This window comes from Diaphorina citri, unplaced genomic scaffold (assembly GCF_000475195.1).
Source record: "Diaphorina citri unplaced genomic scaffold, Diaci psyllid genome assembly version 1.1 scaffold53, whole genome shotgun sequence".
Classification (NCBI taxonomy): domain Eukaryota; kingdom Metazoa; phylum Arthropoda; class Insecta; order Hemiptera; family Psyllidae; genus Diaphorina; species Diaphorina citri.
This window is the reverse complement of record NW_007377490.1, coordinates 413,089-430,737: the sequence shown is the minus strand read 5'-3', so window position 1 is coordinate 430,737 and position 17,649 is coordinate 413,089. Positions and strand designations below refer to the sequence as shown.

Sequence of the window (17,649 nt, the reverse complement as noted above, 5' to 3'; positions counted from 1 at the left end):
CATAATACACATGTTACATTGTGACACATGTTAGATTGTGATATTACGATGGTATGTTATGAACACATTTCCCGGCACACCACATTGAAAATAACTTTGATTATGAGGTAGAAAACTTTGAACTTTATGAGGTAAAGTTAGTTACAAGTTGAGAAACTAAAATTAACTCTATTTGTTTTATAATGAACTGTTTGTTGATGCAAATTATGCGGTGGTTAAGCGAGTCTCACTTAACTACCACCATTTAAAACTGGCTTAGACTGGCTTAGCCACGGTCTTGGTGAATATAGGACATTGGACCATCTACAATCTACACAAAACCAATTTTATGTCTGCACTTTACTGCTGGGAAGTGATTTTCTCTCTGTAATAAAAGTGCAATATCCTTTAAGTTGCAATGTTGAAGCATCTTTGGTGACTTCCTTCACGTGTGCTAAAACGTCGCAATCTACGCAATGTTGGGTAATTGGGTATCCTTTTTCTCGTTTTCCTCAAGGGTACTACACAATATGTGTAGAGAATATTGTTGATTTATTTAATAGGGAGACCAATAGCTTGCCAAAGACAGCAGTATTGCAAGACGCACACAATAAAAAAAAAATGTGAATTTATTCTGTACCAAATACAGGGTGACCCAGCGTTACCTGACGGTTTTTAAAATGATCTACTTGAAATGCTACACGTTCAATTTTCAAGATAAAAGAGTGATATTTATTTTAATTGAAAGATAACAAAATAAGACTTAACAAAAGCTTTAACAAAAGCTTATTTTGTTCTGAACTCAGTGATGTTCATTTCAACAAGCTACGACAAGTTATAACAAAGTTATGGGTGTCTGCACTTACATAAAATCCATAGGAGTATAAATTCAAAGACACACCTGTACGGTTTGAAATTGATTCCGGAATTAAAATGTGCCAAATTGCCAATCTTACCTGAAACAGAAAAAAAATGAAACATATAAAGAAATTTGTTAGATAGGAATCATGAAATAGCTAATCAAAATTTGAGAGGCTACTTTTTTCTGAACTCAGTGATGTTCATTTCAACAAACTACGACAAGTTATAACAAAGTTATGGGCAAATCAAAATCGTCAGGTAACGCTGGGTCGCTCTGTATATGTATAAGACCTTCTTTAGACTGCGGGAGAAAAGGGACTTTTCTCATTTCGGTAGTATAACCAGGGTATATTGTATTCTATTTTGATTCACTCTCCCTCTTCTCTCACAGGCACAGACATGTACACGCTGTTTCTCCTGGGCTGCGGTCTCGTCATCAACAGCTACCTCCCCTATGTGTTTGACTACATTATCCCCTACACTTGTGTCTTCATCACAGTCGAGGCACTCCGTCTGGGCGCTATCCTCATCACCATGCTTCATCTGGTGTTCCTCGCCCTCAACCACTACTTGGGCATCTTACGTCCTCTCCATTACCCCTCCATTATGACGCACCGTAATGTCACCCTTCTCATTGTTGTCATGTGGACGCTCCCCAACGTTGCCATGTTCTCCATATTCAGCATCGTCCCGGATCAGCTGTTCCAGAACTGCAACAACTGGACGTAAGTTTACCTCAGTTATGAATTTGGTTTTAAGGGTCAGGATTTTTTTCAAGTCTCATTATCTCATTAACATTTTAACTTTTAGTTCTCCATACGGTAAACTTATTATTATGTTAAGGCTGTCTCTTCTTAATCCCTTGTGTGCCGCGTCCAATTTTGTTTAGGGCTATTGCACGGTAAACTTAACCAACGTCTGCACTTACGTAAAATCCATAGGAGTATAAATTCAAAGACACACCTGTACGGTTTGAAATTGATTCCGGAATTAAAATGTGCCAATCTTACCTGAAACAGAAAAAGAAATGAAACATTTATAAAGAAATTTGTTAGATAGGAATCATGAAATAGCTAATCAAAATTTGAGAGGCTACTTTTAAAAAAACAAATAGTCTACCTGCCTCCATAACTTGAGTCTTGGGGAAAATTAGAATATAGAGCACATACGAAGTAAATTGCCTGAAGTACAAGATTCTGAAAAACCAAGAAAGGTTGAGGTAAATGCCATTTCCCCGAGTTAGAGTGGGGGATGTAGAAAAATGCCACATCAAATCGTGAAGGTATGTAAACACGGAGTAAAGAATTTTGTCAGGAATGAAAGAAATGAGAAAGAGAAGGGGAGAAAGAGTTGAGAAGGGTTATATTTATTAAGGTCAATTTATTTTGCTCCCTCTTTCACAGCGAGCTGGAAAGCTCGGATTTTTTTCTTAATAGGAAGAGGAGTTTCCCCAAATTGTTGGCAAATTGGAAGCCTTGTCAAGTGTGCAGTTTAAAATGTCACGTCACCTTTAACAAACAGAGAAGGAAGAAGAATAAAATTGTCAATAAAAATATATAATTTATATAAATAACCCTTTCAAGATTTTTAAAGGGATCAAGGAAATTCAATTCTAAATAAAAGTTAAAGTTACATTAATTTATATTTAGAATTGTGAAGATGTGACTCTGTGGAGTAAATAAATTTCAATTTACATATTTACTTCTGAAACAAGTTCCGTGCTGGTTCTCTCACGTAACTTACTTACCAATTATATTTTATTCCTGTTCCCGTACGGACCGTACTTCATTTTACAGTAAACCCACCTAATAAAATCGTGACAGGCCGTAATTAGGGTAGGAAAAAAATGGGGATTTTGGGTATTACCTATATGGACGTGGGAGAAAAAATTGCATGTCTTTCATATTGGGTGACAGAGGTTTGAAAACCTAAGCCCTCCCCTCTTGGACATTCGGAAATTTCATACAACCCTGTGGATCTTGTTGGCTGAATGTTTTTATCAATTTTATTCCTTTGTGTGTCAAATTATCAATAGAACAATTTTCAACTGTTACATTTCACCGTGCTGTCTTCGAATCTTGAGATTGGTGGTTCGAGTTCAAGTTAATTCGTAAAATTCAAGAAGATAAGCAGAACCAAAAGCTTTTTAAACGTCAATACCTATTTCATTTTGACCCTCCTCCTTTTTCATCTTTTTCTTCTTTTCCTTCTTTTCTAGAACCACAGTCCTACTTTTTCTTCCTTCTCCTCTCTTTCTCTGCTCACCTCTTTTTCTCTTTATTAATGATTTCTGCCTGCAGGAAGCACAAACATCCTTCTTCTTTTCCTTTCTCCTGATTTTATTTCCTCAATTTTTCATCCCTCACTTTCTGAGCATCTAGGTAGGTTGGGTAACACCTTTTCAAATTGGGTTTCTCCTATTCATTTATACTTTCTCTTCTGACCCTTTTTCCGCACATTTTTTTTTTTATTCTCTCCCCTTTCTTCTTTTCTCATATCCCTCCTTATCTCTCTCCCCCCCTCTCTCTCTCTTTCGCTCTCTTTCTTTTCTCTCTCTCCTCAATTTCTCTTTTAGCCTCCAGTATGTACTAATCTCCTCATAACTATTGGTGACCTCTATTTTCTACGCTTCAACATTTAATGGATGACACAGTTCTTTATTTAATCCCTTTTCTCTCTTTCTTTCACATATAATTGCTTACTCTTTCTCTCTCTCTCTCTCTCTCTCTCTTTGATTTCTTCTTCCTAATTCCCTTACGTCCATCCTTCTTGTATTCTTTCATTGGATCTCCTTCTCTACTCTTTCTTTCTCTCTCTCTCTCTCTCCCTCTTTCTCTCTCCCTTTCTCTCTCTCTCTCCCTCTCTCTCTCTCTTTCTCTCTCCCCCTCTCCTTCTCCTTCTCTTTTTCGTTTTCTCACACAGCAGAGGTTACTCGTTAAACAAATAACTTCACCTAAATAAATAATGAAATCTTGAATCTCCATGGCAAAGTTTCCTGGAAAAGGAAAACATCTATTTAGATAATAATTAATTTTTCTCCCATAAAAAGTGGTTACCTATTCTGCGAAGAGACCTGCAAACTGAAGTTTTGACACATTTTTATGGTTACAAATTGAGGGTAAAAGCTTAAAATTTAAAAAAGTTTCCCGGTTGAAGATTCATTGTTGAAACTTTTTCTCCCGTAGATATTGTATTCAAGACCGTGCTGTCTTCGAATCTTGAGATTGGTGGTTCGAGTTCAAGTCAATTCGTAAAATTCAAGAAGATAAGCACAACCAAAAGCCTTTTGAACGTCAATACCTATTTCATTTCATTTTTCCTTCTTCCCTCCTTCTTCTCTCTTTCTCTGCTCACCTCTTTTTCTCTTTATTAATGATTTCTGCCTGCAGGAAGCACAAACATCCTTCTTCTTCTTCTTTTCCTTTCTCCTGATTTTATTTCCTCAATTTTTCATCCCCCACCTTCTCGTCACATAGGTAGGTTGGGTAACACCTTTTCAAATTGGGTTTCTCCTATTCATTTATAATATTTCACGACTAGGGGGGAGGGGAGAAAGGAGGGGGAAGAGAGGGAGGTGATATTTTGAGTACCTACTTTGTACGTCCCTCGTGGTTTGACGTGAGCTTTTTGCAAGTATGTTAATAACCGTATGACATACTCTCAGTCCATACATTACATGTATGACATTATGATTCTGTTTGTCATATGCCTATCTACTGTTTAGGTACCCCTACATATTACATTATTACATACACGGTTACAGTATGTATAGGTTGTAGGTACCCAGGCATAATATCTGCACGAGTGCACTTGATGACAGCATAATTTTTACGTCTATGTTTATAGGTCTACATTAGGATGTTGAGGAGATACATGAGAACCGTTCCAAAAGGAACCAGCAAAATGCCGTAGGTAGACTCGACCCTGAAATTGAGTACTTGGTCCTAAAATGACTGTAGATCTAACCTGAATTGGTTGCCGTAGGTAGACTCGACCCTGAAATTGGGTACTTGGTCCTAAAATGACTGTAGATCTGACCCTGAATTGTGTACTCATTCCTAAAATGACTGAGAATCTAACCCTGAATTGGGCACTTATTCCTAACATGAAACTGTGGAGGTGGGACCGAAATCGGTCGCCGATTCCTAAATATCACAATGCAATATTATAGCAACGATAAATCTCTTCTCCCAACTTGTCCATTTGTTGAAGTACTCATTGAATCTACTTCATTATCATTAAGGTCTCCCACAACTATGCCACTTACACTTCCCACAACTACTTCCTAATATACCACTTCCGCTCTGCTTCCCTTTCTAACCTTATTATTTCCTTTTCCACCATTTCCATACTTCTTAATACATGTCTTTTCCCTTGTTTCGAATGGGTGAATTATTCAAAAGGAATAAGTAGAAGACAAAATATGCTAGAGACCAGAATATTTATTCTGCAAAATCTGCACAAATTCCAGGGACAAGTAAAAATTGCAAATACATAGTTGAAAACAGTTTCTTTCTCCATGTTCCACCCACCCCTTCTTTGCACAAAAAGGAATTCCGCTGTATTCCCTTAGAAGGGCTGAAGGGACTATGATGGTTGCATTGGTTGCTACACAGTGTTAGTACAATCAAAAGGTACGTAATGGCGAAGAAAACAGTTTCTTTCTCCATGTTCCACCCACCCCTTCTTTGCACAAAAAGGAATTCCGCTGTATTCCCTTAGAAGGGACTATGATGGTTGCATTGGTTGCTACACAGTGTTAGTAAAATCAAAAGGTACGTAATGGCGAAAAAAACAAACTTCTATGAAATATTAGTTCTATTATGTTGGATTTGCGGGATTCCAACACTTTTTTTCCAGGTCTACATTAGGATGTTGAGGAGATACATGAGAACCGTTCCAAAAGGAACCAGCAAAATGCCGTAGGTAGACTCGACCCTGAAATTGGGTACTTGGTCCTAAAATGACTGTAGATCTGACCCTGAATTGTGTACTCATTCCTAAAATGACTGAGAATCTAACCCTGAATTGGGCACTTATTCCTAACATGAAACTGTGGAGGTGGGACCGAAATCGGTCGCCGATTCCTAAATATCACAATGCAATATTATAACAACGATAAATCTCTTCTCCCGACTTGTCCATTTGTTGAAGTACTCATTGAATCTACTTCATTATCATTAGTACGGCCCTGGAGTTACCCACCCTGAAGAAAAGGCCTCAGTAAAGTTTAAAATTCGTATTAGCCCAAACTCTGACTCGCACTATGACTAGCGTAAACTTCAAGCAGCCTATAAGCTAGCAGAGGATTTTGGACAGGCCCATTTGAAAACATTCACATACGTATAACATATGAGTACATACCTATAACCAGGTATTTTTACATGTTTTTATTTATCATCAGAGATGGAACTTTTTTAAAGTTCTCTCTCGCTAATCCTCTCTCTTCCTCTCAACTTTTTTCATATGCCTCCCACCCTTTCTCTCTCTACTTCTCTCTTCTATCTTTCACACGTTAGTTAGTTCATTTTATTTATTTTTAAAATGTCTATACTACCTGTACAACTTTACTCAGCAAAAGCTCTCGCGTAACGTGGAAAATATTGGGGAATGACGAGAGAGTCATTTGTAAAATTTGTAAACTTCGTAATTTTAAACTTTCCGAAAGTGACGGCTAGGGGAGACATGGAGAAAGAGGAGGGGAAGGAAGAGGAGAGGAGAGGGGAGGGGAGGAAGAGAGAAAGGAAGAAGAAGGGAGAGGTCTACAAAAACTGACACCTGACACCAATATGTAGGTATGTCAGAGAGAGAGAGAGAGAGAGAGAGGAAGAGAAAGAGAGAGAGAGAGAGGGGGGGTGGATTTTTTTTTTTTTACATAAATACAGATACTATACCAGTAAAGTTGGGCCTTTGTCGAAATTCTGTTAAAAATAATATTATTTACTTCCATTTGAGAAAAAGAGGAAATTAAAACTAGGCACAATTATAAATTCACGCTGAAATGAAGCAATTCATATGCTACATTTGAAGATTCAATTTCTACATGAATAAACAAACGAGTAATACGTGCGAGTACATTTATCAATGAAATTTAATATGAGCTCGCACGTAAATAGGTACATAAATAATATTGTCGAGTTGGCTGAGGCTGAAAAAAGTTCTATGCCAACAGGATATGCCAGTTTGGAATGCCACAACCTATTGCGTTTTATCTTCCATTTTATTAAACTTTGTCATCAACAGATACTTTCCATTGCAAATGACATTCCTGATAAACTCTACTCGGAAAGTAGGAAATTAATAATAATTACTATTGCACTTTTGTAATCTAATTTGAAATGTAATTTATCTAAATGAGGGTGAAATTTTGAGAGGAAAAAAAAAATGCACAACATGGTCTAATGTACAACGTATAATGAGGTTGCAATAAATTGTAATGGAGGTGCATTTTGTTCTGTAAATGTATGTTCTGTGCGAGTACATTCAAAAAAAATGCACAACATGGTCTAATGTACAACGTATAATGAGGTTGCAATAAATTGTAATGGAGGTGCATTTTGTTCTGTAAATGTACGAGTATGTTCTGTGCGAGTACATTCATCATATGGTGTGACTCCAATGATTTCAGAAACCAGAAACAATTATATGCCTAATAAGCGAGTTTTTTTCGACTGTGGGAAGCTTAGTTTCCTGGATGACCTTTTCGGTGAAGAGGTCAAGTTTTCACCAATGAACTACTTATAGTCTCTTACGTCACTTGACTTTTCTTGAGAACAATTATATGTATGCCTAATAAGCGAGTTTTTTTCGACTTTGGGAAGCTTAGTTTCCTGGATGACCTTTTCGGTGAAGAGGTCAAGCTTTCACCAATGAACTACTTATAGTCTCTTACGTCACTTGACTTTTCTTGACCACTCTTAAATAGGCCTAGAAAATAACCCCAAACACACTACAAAACAACCCTAAACATACTTAGAACTTCTTGATAAACCCTCAATTTCAGAACACTCTCGATTCCTGAATATCGAACACCGCTGTCACCCTGTATAAAATTCTCGCAAAATTCCACTCTAAATTTTAGCATGCTTGTGTAAAGTGTAGAAAGCTATCAAGTGAAGACAGATGGAACGTTTTGCTTGAATTAAGCACCCAGCGGTGTAGCAAACGAATGTGGTGACAATTCCAGCATATCTACACAGCAGGGCGTTTGTTAAGAATTAATTTAGGGTGGTTTTAAAGAGGTTTGACTGTAACAACGGCGCGGAGGTCTTATCGTCCCGAAATAGAAGAAAAGAGAGGGAGGGCAGGACAGGATAGGAGAAAGCCGGCCCTTCCGAGAAAGAACCTCACCTGTTAAGGATAAAGTTTACGCGGGGATCGAAACTGCGACCTAGCATTTACAAGGCAGGCGAACTACCCTCCAAGCTTACTGGGCTCGATAACGTTCTAAAGCCGGCCCTTCCGAGAAAGAACCTCACCTGTTAAGGATAAAGTTTACGCGGGGATCGAAACTGCGACCTAGCATTTACAAGGCAGACGAACTACCCTCCAAGCTTACTGGGCTCGATAACGTTCCACCTATGAGCTACTAGTTCTGTTGGCCAGCCACTCAATATCAGGTAGACCTGACAGATACACCTGATCAGGTCCGCTTGGCAGGTCTACCTGATAGTGTGTGTGCTCAACAGGTAGACCTGATAGTGAGTGGCTGGCCTTAGTTTAGGCTTAGGAAGCATTACCTACAAGTTGGCCAGCCACTCAATATCAGGTAGACCTGACAGATACACCTGATCAGGTCCGCTTGGCAGGTCTACCTGATAGTGTGTGTGCTCATCAGGTAGACCTGATAGTGAGTGGCTGGCCTTAGTTTAGGCTTAGGAAGCATTACCTACAAACAATAGCCACCTACGAGATATCTAGACCCCCTAGGGCCCTAGGCGCATAATTTTACTAGGAGTAATGAAAACCACGAGCCTAGGATTAGCCCCGTGTGTTGAAATTTATTAGTTCATGTTTTATAGGAGGGATAATAATGAGGGAGAGGGAGATGCTCATCAGGTAGACCTGATAGTGAGTGGCTGGCCTTAGTTTAGGCTTAGGAAGCATTACCTACAAACAATAGCCACCTACGAGATACATATCTAGACCCCCTAGGCGCATAATTTTACTAGGAGTAATGAAAACCACGAGCCTAGGATTAGCCCCGTGTGTTGAAATTTATTAGTTCATGTTTTATGGGAGGGATAATAATGAGGAAGAGGGAGTAATCGCGTACCTACAGTGTAATTATTTTCCTGTTATAAAGCTTTACATAATGTAGTGGCGGCAGAATTTGAGGGATTGGAGCCCTAAACAATGCTGAAAAAAATAATAATAATAATAAAAAAAATACCCTAGCAAAATTTAGAATTTCAGATCTCGATCTATTCCTCAACAGTTGAGATTCTAAAGGTAGAAACATCATCACGTCAACAGTTGATATTCTAAAGCTAGAAACATCATCACGTCATGGGGAGTCGGAAATATGTAGTTCAAAGTTTTCCTAAAATATTGTAGGTGATTTCGTTCAGGACAGCCACACTACCGTCACGTAACCATAACGTTACATCACGGCACGTGACTTACCTTTGTTATAAATGTATTTCTCAATCAATTTCCGTTCGGCACTGAAGATGGCGCGACACGAAAAAAGTAGAGGGAATTCAGGAGGAGGGATTGTATAGGAGTAAAGTGCAGAAAAGAAGGGAATGTTTTTAATTAGCAAAAAACATAATTAATTCTGTGAGGATGGATTATAAATAACCCCGACCTGGATAATCTTTGAACCTGATAATGCACCTTGTTAATAAAGAGGTGCAATATTAAACTGTTCTCACGATGTTGGAAATATTGGGGTTTAAACCCTTTGGACGTCCATATTAAACTGTTGAGAGTAAAGGGACTAATAAGTCCCATAAAATGTCAAACTACTGTTGTCAAAATACCACATGAAATGTCATGCACATGAGACCTTGGTTAGAGAGACTTTTCAGTCTCAACTCAGGAGGATAAACAAAGTAATTCTTCTCCATATTTGGACAACCTAAAATTCTAAATAAAATATATATGTACATCTATACAAACTATACTTGCTACTTTTTAGCCTTTTCTTTTCGAGAGCTTCGCATTGTTTTAAAGGCACATGGCTGGCTTGAGAAGAGAGCATAAAAGATTTCTACTAACTTGAAAGTCTTGTGACTTTGAAAAAGGTAAAATAAGGTAAGAACAAGGTCAAAATAAATTAAAAAGCGGACATGGGAAAAATACTAAATTCAGTACACAGGCAATCAATAAGAACTTTACTTTTTTTCTGTAAAGTAATCCTGTAAAGAGAAAGCAAAAGCAGACCAAGGGCGATAAAAAGAATAATACTAATAGTGGTACTGGAAGGAACAAGGCTTCAACTCTCTTCAATCACTCGTAAAACAAGCTATTAAACTTGGGAATATCTGATTTATGAAAGAGGTTTGACAGAGGGAACTGTAACTTCTATGGTCTTATCGTCCCGAAATCGAAGAGAGAAAGAAGACAGGATAGATAACAAGTTGTGTAGGATTTCTTCTTCTTTATTTTCTTGTCAGATTATTTTTATTTTGTTTTATTTTTATTTATTTTCTTATTTTTATTTGTCCCAGTTTTTTCACTCCCTTCGAAACTTCTCTCTTTTTTTTTTTTTTTAAGGCGCCGTCTGTCCCCGAAAATTTTGACTTTTTTGGCCGGGGAAAAAACTTGGAATCGCGAAAGAGAAGGAGAAGTAGGAGGAGGAGAAAAAGTACAAAAAGGAGGGGATGAAGAAGAAGAAGAAGTAAAACGAGAGAAAGCAGAATGTGAAAGTAGAATGAGGATGGGGAGAAGAGAAAAGATGAGGAGAAGAAGGAGGAAAATAAAACGAAGAGAGAGGAGAAGGACAGACATTTAAAAGAGAACGACAAGGTTCCCGTAGCCCTTACGTTCTTGGAACGCAGGCCGCAGGACGCAGGATGGACTTTGTTGGAGACGCTGGACAAGTGTGACACATGAGTTGTTGAAGAGGTGGACTCAGATTGGGACGGATTTGGTGCATTACAAGGAGTGCCACGTTCCAAACTAACAAGGTGAAAAGAAAAAGACGAAACAGGAGGAGGAGGAGAGAAAGGAAGAGAGAGAAGAGAAAAAGCAAAAGGAGAGGGTGAAGGAGAATGAGGTTTGGTATAGAAGAAAAGAGGAAGGAGGAGGTGTAGGAGAAAAATAAGCAAGAGGAAAAGGAAATGAAGAAGGAGGAGAAGGAAAAACAGGCTGGGCCCGTCCCTCCGGGATTTTTTTAGCCCGTAGTTTATATCAATCGTGATTAGAGAAAATCAGTACCTACATATGTACCTACCTAATTCATTTAATATTCAGTTTATTATTATGATCGTGGTTAAAGAAAATCAGTACCTATGTACCTACCTAATTTGTTTAATATTCAGTTTATTATTATTATTATTATTCATTTGATTTTTGATTTTACTTTCATGTAATGATTTAAAATCAAGACTATAGCCCGTTCTCCCTTTATTCCTTAGTGCTGGGTCAAACTGTATAGAGTTATAGACACTCTCCCTGAAAATAATAATAACAAAGAGGATGTCGCAAATAATAATAAAAAAAAAACTGTTAGGGGGAGGAAGAAAAAAATCGTTTGCATCTGGATAAACTCGTAAATTGGAAATTCAATTCTGTATTCCAGGACAGTCATCATTGCTGCTACGTGTTTGAGGGCAACACTATTAGTGCAGAATTGCAGATTGCATTTTAACGGTTCCGGTTATAGTTATGATTGTTTATCTTTGCTGTGGTCCGTAATTGAGGGGACACAAAAACAACTCTTAGAACATAGGAAATATAGAGGTTAGAACTTTAGAAGTCGTTTTTGCTTCAAATGCCTCAATTATTGTGATTAATGACATTTCTAATGTGATTCAAACACCTCAATTGTTATTCATGGCATTTCTAATGATAACTATTATAAACTATTCCCTATTCTAATGATACCTATTCATTCCTCAGGGAGACATTTAGAACAAAACAGAAATTTTCCAGGCAACATTTTAGTAGCTCAGAGGTGTTGGACTCCAAATTTCGGGGGGGTGGGGGTTCGGTAATCAGTAGTGACATTAAATTGAGTAACGTCATGCATCAGTTCGAGGAGAATATTTCATGACAATTTTTTTTTCTAATGTTGGTATCTCGCTTTATCTATGTACAAAAATAAACCCAAATGTGAGTGAAAAACGAATCAAGTCTGTCCTAACTACATACTTTTACTGTCACTGATGTCAGGGGAAAGTCCTTTTTTTCTCATTTGCTGTTCCTCTCTATCACCATTTTTGATTTGACATATAAATAAATAAATCAGACGCGTGGAGCTCCTTACTCTAATTCAAAACCCAACATTCGATTCCCATAAACTGTCAACCCAACGACAGACGACGGACGGGAAAAATGTAAAAGGAAATGAAGCACTCAGGAAAGAAATTGAAGAATAAGAAAAAAGAAGAGGTGGAGAGAGAGAAGAAGAGGAGAAGAAGAGAGAGGAGGAATATAGAAGAAATTGGACGAACAGAAAGAAAAGTTGGAGGAGGAGAAGGAAGGCGAAAAAAGGACGATGGAAAAAAGAAGACGAAGAGGAACAAGAAGAAGAGGAAGAAGAAAAAGTAAAAATTGTATTATAAATCGAAATCAAAGAGGAAATTGAAAGTAGGCACTAAATATTGTATAAATTATTCATTCAAACAAAACAGCGGAGATGAGAAAAAGGAGAAAGGAGAGTGGAAAAAAGAATGGAGGAGAAAGGAAAAATTGAATATAAAAGAGAAAGCACGATGAGTGAACTTGAACTACCAAGATGGAATACATTAATATTGAAGCGAGCCTAAAAGTTTTCTGCCTGCCATTAGAGCTCCGAGAATACTAGGGCGGTGATTCAAACCCAAAAGTTCTCCTTGATGGATGAAGAGAGACAGATGGAAAAGGGTCACAAAGGTTGCAATATATTAGAGTGTAAAGTTACAGGTGTAGCACTGAGCATAAGTAAGTGATTTAGAGGTGAGCTCCTATAATATAAACCACTTTTAAGGGGATTGAAAAGATCAGGGAAAATTCGAAGCATTTCAGCTTGTGAAAAGAGGGGCTCATTTTATAATCTTAATGCACGTGTAGACTTCCTCAAATAGGTAAGGAAAATTAAAAAAAAAAAAAAAAACATTTCAACCGCAGTGGTGGGTGTAGGGGTTAGCCCGGTGGACTTCGGATCTGGAGGCTGATGGTTAGAGTCCAAGTCAAGTCATACTTTAGAGATTAATCGGAGAACGATCTTTTTGTGATGAACATTCATGCTTAACACAATTTTCTATTCTGTATAGTTTTTCCTCTACAACCTCCCGAGAATGGCTACTTGGCCTGTGGCGTATAATGTCTCTAGTGGCGATGTCAAACTTTCTTGACTTGGCGGGACGAAGCGCTACCGCACTCCTTCATTATTTAAGGAGTGCGGTGCGGTCAGATTAGTGAATAAACTGTTTCTCTTCTCCACAGATGAAGAACGGTTCGGACAAGCTCACCACGGTTCACTCCTCGCATCACAACCAGAAGGACGCCTCAGAGACGACGAAAAACGAGAAGGCCATCTACACGACGTTCCTTATAGTAGGCTCCGTCGTGATAGGATGGGTGCCCGCAGCTCTCATGTATTTCCTTATTTGTGACGACTGCCTGCTGGAAGGGAACTGGGGGCCGTTCAGCACTTTCATCATCAGTGTTACCATTCAGGCGTTAATTATATTGAAGAGCGGAGTTAATAGTTATATCTATGCCGCGCGTATGCATGAGATCAAGGTAATGAGGTCCCTCTTGTATTTACCGGGTTGTTGTTGAAGTAGCAGCAGCTCATCAGGGGTTAGGTCGTCCCACCATAATCTGCTATTGAGAGCTTTATAGGAAATGAGCCACTGCTATGGGCTGTTGCCCCAGGTCAATAGGTGTAGTGTTACCATTCAGGCGTTAATTATATTGAAGAGCGGAGTTAATAGTTATATCTATGCCGCGCGTATGCATGAGATCAAGGTAATGAGAACCCTCTTGTATTTACCGAGTTGTTCTTGAAGTAGCAGCAGCTCATCAGGGGTTAGGTCGTCCCACCATGATCTGCTATTGAGAGCTTTATAGGAAATGAGCCACTGCTATGGGCTGTTGCCCCAGGTCAATAGGTGTAAGTGATGCGGGGTTCGCAAGACAGCTAAATAGATGAGGGGTGACGTGTGGGGTTCTTTTGCACAGGTTACACTTATTGTCAATGGTGGGATCAATTCGTGTAGTATTCACCAGGTGAGAGTCTGTGGTAAGTTTACCACACCAAAATAATCAAGTCGATAGGGCCTAGGTTAAGAAAACAGTGAAACGATAAGGTGGTAGCTACATAGAGGTAATGTACAATTATAATAATATGGTAAACACATTTCACTCCAAATACACAGAGTGGAACTATTCAGAGACCTATTCATTCATATTTCTCATTGTGACATACACTTCCACATTGAACAGATAACACATAGAACAGAGCCGTTCCTTATCTCAACAGATAAGAGGTCCTTTTTTTGAACCTCCGAAATATTATAGAGGATATAAAATATTTTGTTTTCGAAATCTGATGTTGGATGTTTATAATTTATTCTTTCTTTCAACTATCCACGGTCTAGTCAATCTCTACGAATCTACCATCCATGGTCAGGTTCACAATAAGAATTTAAACTTTGTTTAAGTTCAACTTATGGATTAAGCAATCTAAAAGACTCTTGGATTAAGGGTACAAAAAACTCTTGGATTAACCAAAGTTTGAAATAAACCAGTTACATTGCTTAATCCAAGAGTTAAACTTAACGCTTAAATTCCGATTACCTATGGTCCTGGCAATCAGAGATTGCGTCTATTTGGAGTAAAATGTGTTTACTATACAGGGTGCGCCAGAAAAACACTGACAACGGCTCAGGGTATGTAGATCTCATCCTTTACAAGTTTACAACAAGGTTCTCTGAGATCTACCTACCCTGAGCCGTTGTCAGTGTTTTTCTGGCGCACCCTGTATTATGATCATCCCCATATACATAACTATTTCTATTTAGCTTCTTACCTGCCATCGACAGCGCGGACAAAGTTCACCTCCATGTTGAGGGTTCGAGTTGTGGCGGCCATCTTGATTTTTCTCTCCGGTCGCCGTTCCAAATTGATGACGTAGATTTCATCCAGTCCCATTTTATCCAGGGGGGAGGGGGGAGGCAGATGATGGGAGAGGAGGGGAGAGACGGGAAGTCCGTGGTCCTCTGTCTCCACTGAGGGGGAAGAAAGGTTTGATTGTTAATTTTATTGGTGTCAAAATTATGTAAATATTATCTTGTAAATAATGTTTGATTAAATTGTTTAATAATAAATAATAATGGACTCTTGAGTGGAAAGTAATCACTAGGCGAGGTTAACGTCGGAGACGTCCTGTACCACCTAACCCTCAGAGCTCCATTATGTAGGTATATTATATGGCCAAATTTTTAAATAAAGGAGCATAAAATTCCATGCCTCGGCTGGGATTGAACCCAGGCCGTTCTGTTTGCAAGGTAAGTCTAGCTGGCTCAGTGATTATTTCTGAATCATTTTGTGATTTTGGAATACCTCCATTCCCTATCTTCTCAATGTTTGGATTTTGGTTTGGAATTTTGGAAAACCCCTATAAAGGAAATAGGTACCTCCTTTTTGAGAAAAAAAAAAATGTCTTACCTATGGCTTGTAGTTTGATGTTGGTCAGCTGTTCCATATCATACTCCAGTCCAGTATCTTTCTCTAGAGGTACTGTAACGTAACCATATGGCTGATCATTACATACGTGAAGATGAACACCTGAAATGTATTCAGAAACGTTTTGTATAACTTTAAGATAATGGTTAACTTCTGAAAATCCAACTTTTATACTAACAAAAATGTGTAGATACTTTTTTTTTCATATGGCTGATCATTACATACGTGAAGATGAACACCTGAAATGTATTCAGAAACGTTTTGTATAACTTTAAGATAATGGTTAACTTCAGAAAATCCAACTTTTATACTGACATAAATGTGTAGATACTTTTTTTTACTTCCTAGGTATTATTTTTTGTAGTGTTTGTCAATATTTTCTGTTCAATGAGTGAAAACTGGGGAGTGTGGAGTCATTTGTGGAATGTCCCACTTACCAGAAAAGTTTGTAGACAATGCAAAGGTAATAATGTCATCATGAGGTCCCTTATACCCCTGTAGCTTCCTTGGCACAAATGTAAACCCATCAGATTTCTCCACATTTAAATTGACAAGTACACAACTGTGCACCATAAGAACTTGATGGCAGCCCAATTTCTTCCTGTTTATGATTGGTTCATATTCTTCTGTTCGTTTGTAGTAAAACTTCTCACTCATACCACACCAGAAGTTGGAGTAGATTCCTTCCGATTTCAACATTGGACCCACAACATGGTGGTGTTAAAAAAAAAAAAAAAAAAAAAAAATAGCAGTAATCAGTTACAAAATGAATTTAAATTTATTATTATTATCATTATCATTATATATATAAAAAAATCTTACCAAAATGTAATCAGCCCACAATTTCCTGGCTGATATCAGTGCACTTTCCCGTAGATTGATGAGATGTGTATACCTCTCTTCTGACCAGTGGGCAATATCTTCATTTTGTTCTGAATATGTTTCCATGTCAAGTATGCTATTAACGTGATGGTATTCATGTCGGTGTGCTTCCAACCAATCCTTGACAATATAAGATGAATTATCTATATTATGGTCACTTCGTATCCTGTAAGAGTATAAATAAAAGGACATCAATAAAAGGACATAAAAAAATAGAAAAAAAAAATCTATGCCTAGGTACTTGAAAAGTATAGTAATATTGCTGTGTTCCAAACACACAGAACAAAAGTAGAGCCTGAATAAAACACAGTGGGCACAGGGCCCAAACAGAAGACAACACAACATTTAATACTTGGAAATATCTTTAGACTTACCACAAGTACATTCTATCCTTTGGATAGTTCAATCTTTCAAACAGGGTAAGGAAATATGGCAGTGTGTGAGCCTTGTTTCTGACTAGTATTGGCAACAAATACTGAAGGTTTCTTCAGTGCCATCTCCTCCGTTAGAGACGGAGTGAGTAGATTACAAAGTAATAATGTACAAAATGTGAGGAACATTGTCAATTCTGGTAGGTATATTTTTCAACGGAATCAACAGACTCTAACTTCTATTGCAGGACCAAAAAATGTTGACAGTGTTTAAATATAGATTGGGATTTTTTTATCTTCAGCTTCACCTCTTCTGTTATAAAAAGCAATATTTCAAGAGACATCAAAGGTGGGGCCAGGTGTCTGCCTTGAACTTATAGAAAAACTAGAAAAAAGAGTATAAAACAAAAAGGACAAGTTTGAAAAGATAAATGAAAAAGGAACCCTACCAACGACCAACCGTACCGGAAAACTGAACCAGTCTACCAACTCTACCAGAAACCAGAAATTTGGAATTTGATCATTTCAAATTTCGCGCCATGATGAAAATTTTGTTTATCAATTTCAACGAGCACAAAAAAGGGATTTTTCTCTGTGGGACTTTTTCCATCAAATATTTTTTCCCTTTTCACTTGGCAACATAATGGGTCAGTTGTAAATGAAATAAAAGTTCAGGGAAAGATATTAAGGTGCGTCCACACCACAGTCAACCGAA

General features: G+C 38.0%; 1 protein-coding gene across 1 annotated transcript; it reads right to left on the bottom strand.

The window, feature by feature from the left end:
- Window positions 1-900: 900 nt before the first annotated feature.
- On the bottom strand, window positions 901-17,425 carry LOC103516933 (glycosyltransferase 25 family member-like). Its single transcript, XM_026829043.1, is given in 5 exon segments — window positions 901-935; window positions 15,026-15,224; window positions 15,664-15,783; window positions 16,119-16,729; window positions 16,938-17,425. Coding segments are annotated over 5 exon segments (945 nt in total). The 5' UTR covers window positions 16,949-17,425; the 3' UTR covers window positions 901-931.
- Between the last annotated feature and the right edge of the window lie 224 nt (window positions 17,426-17,649).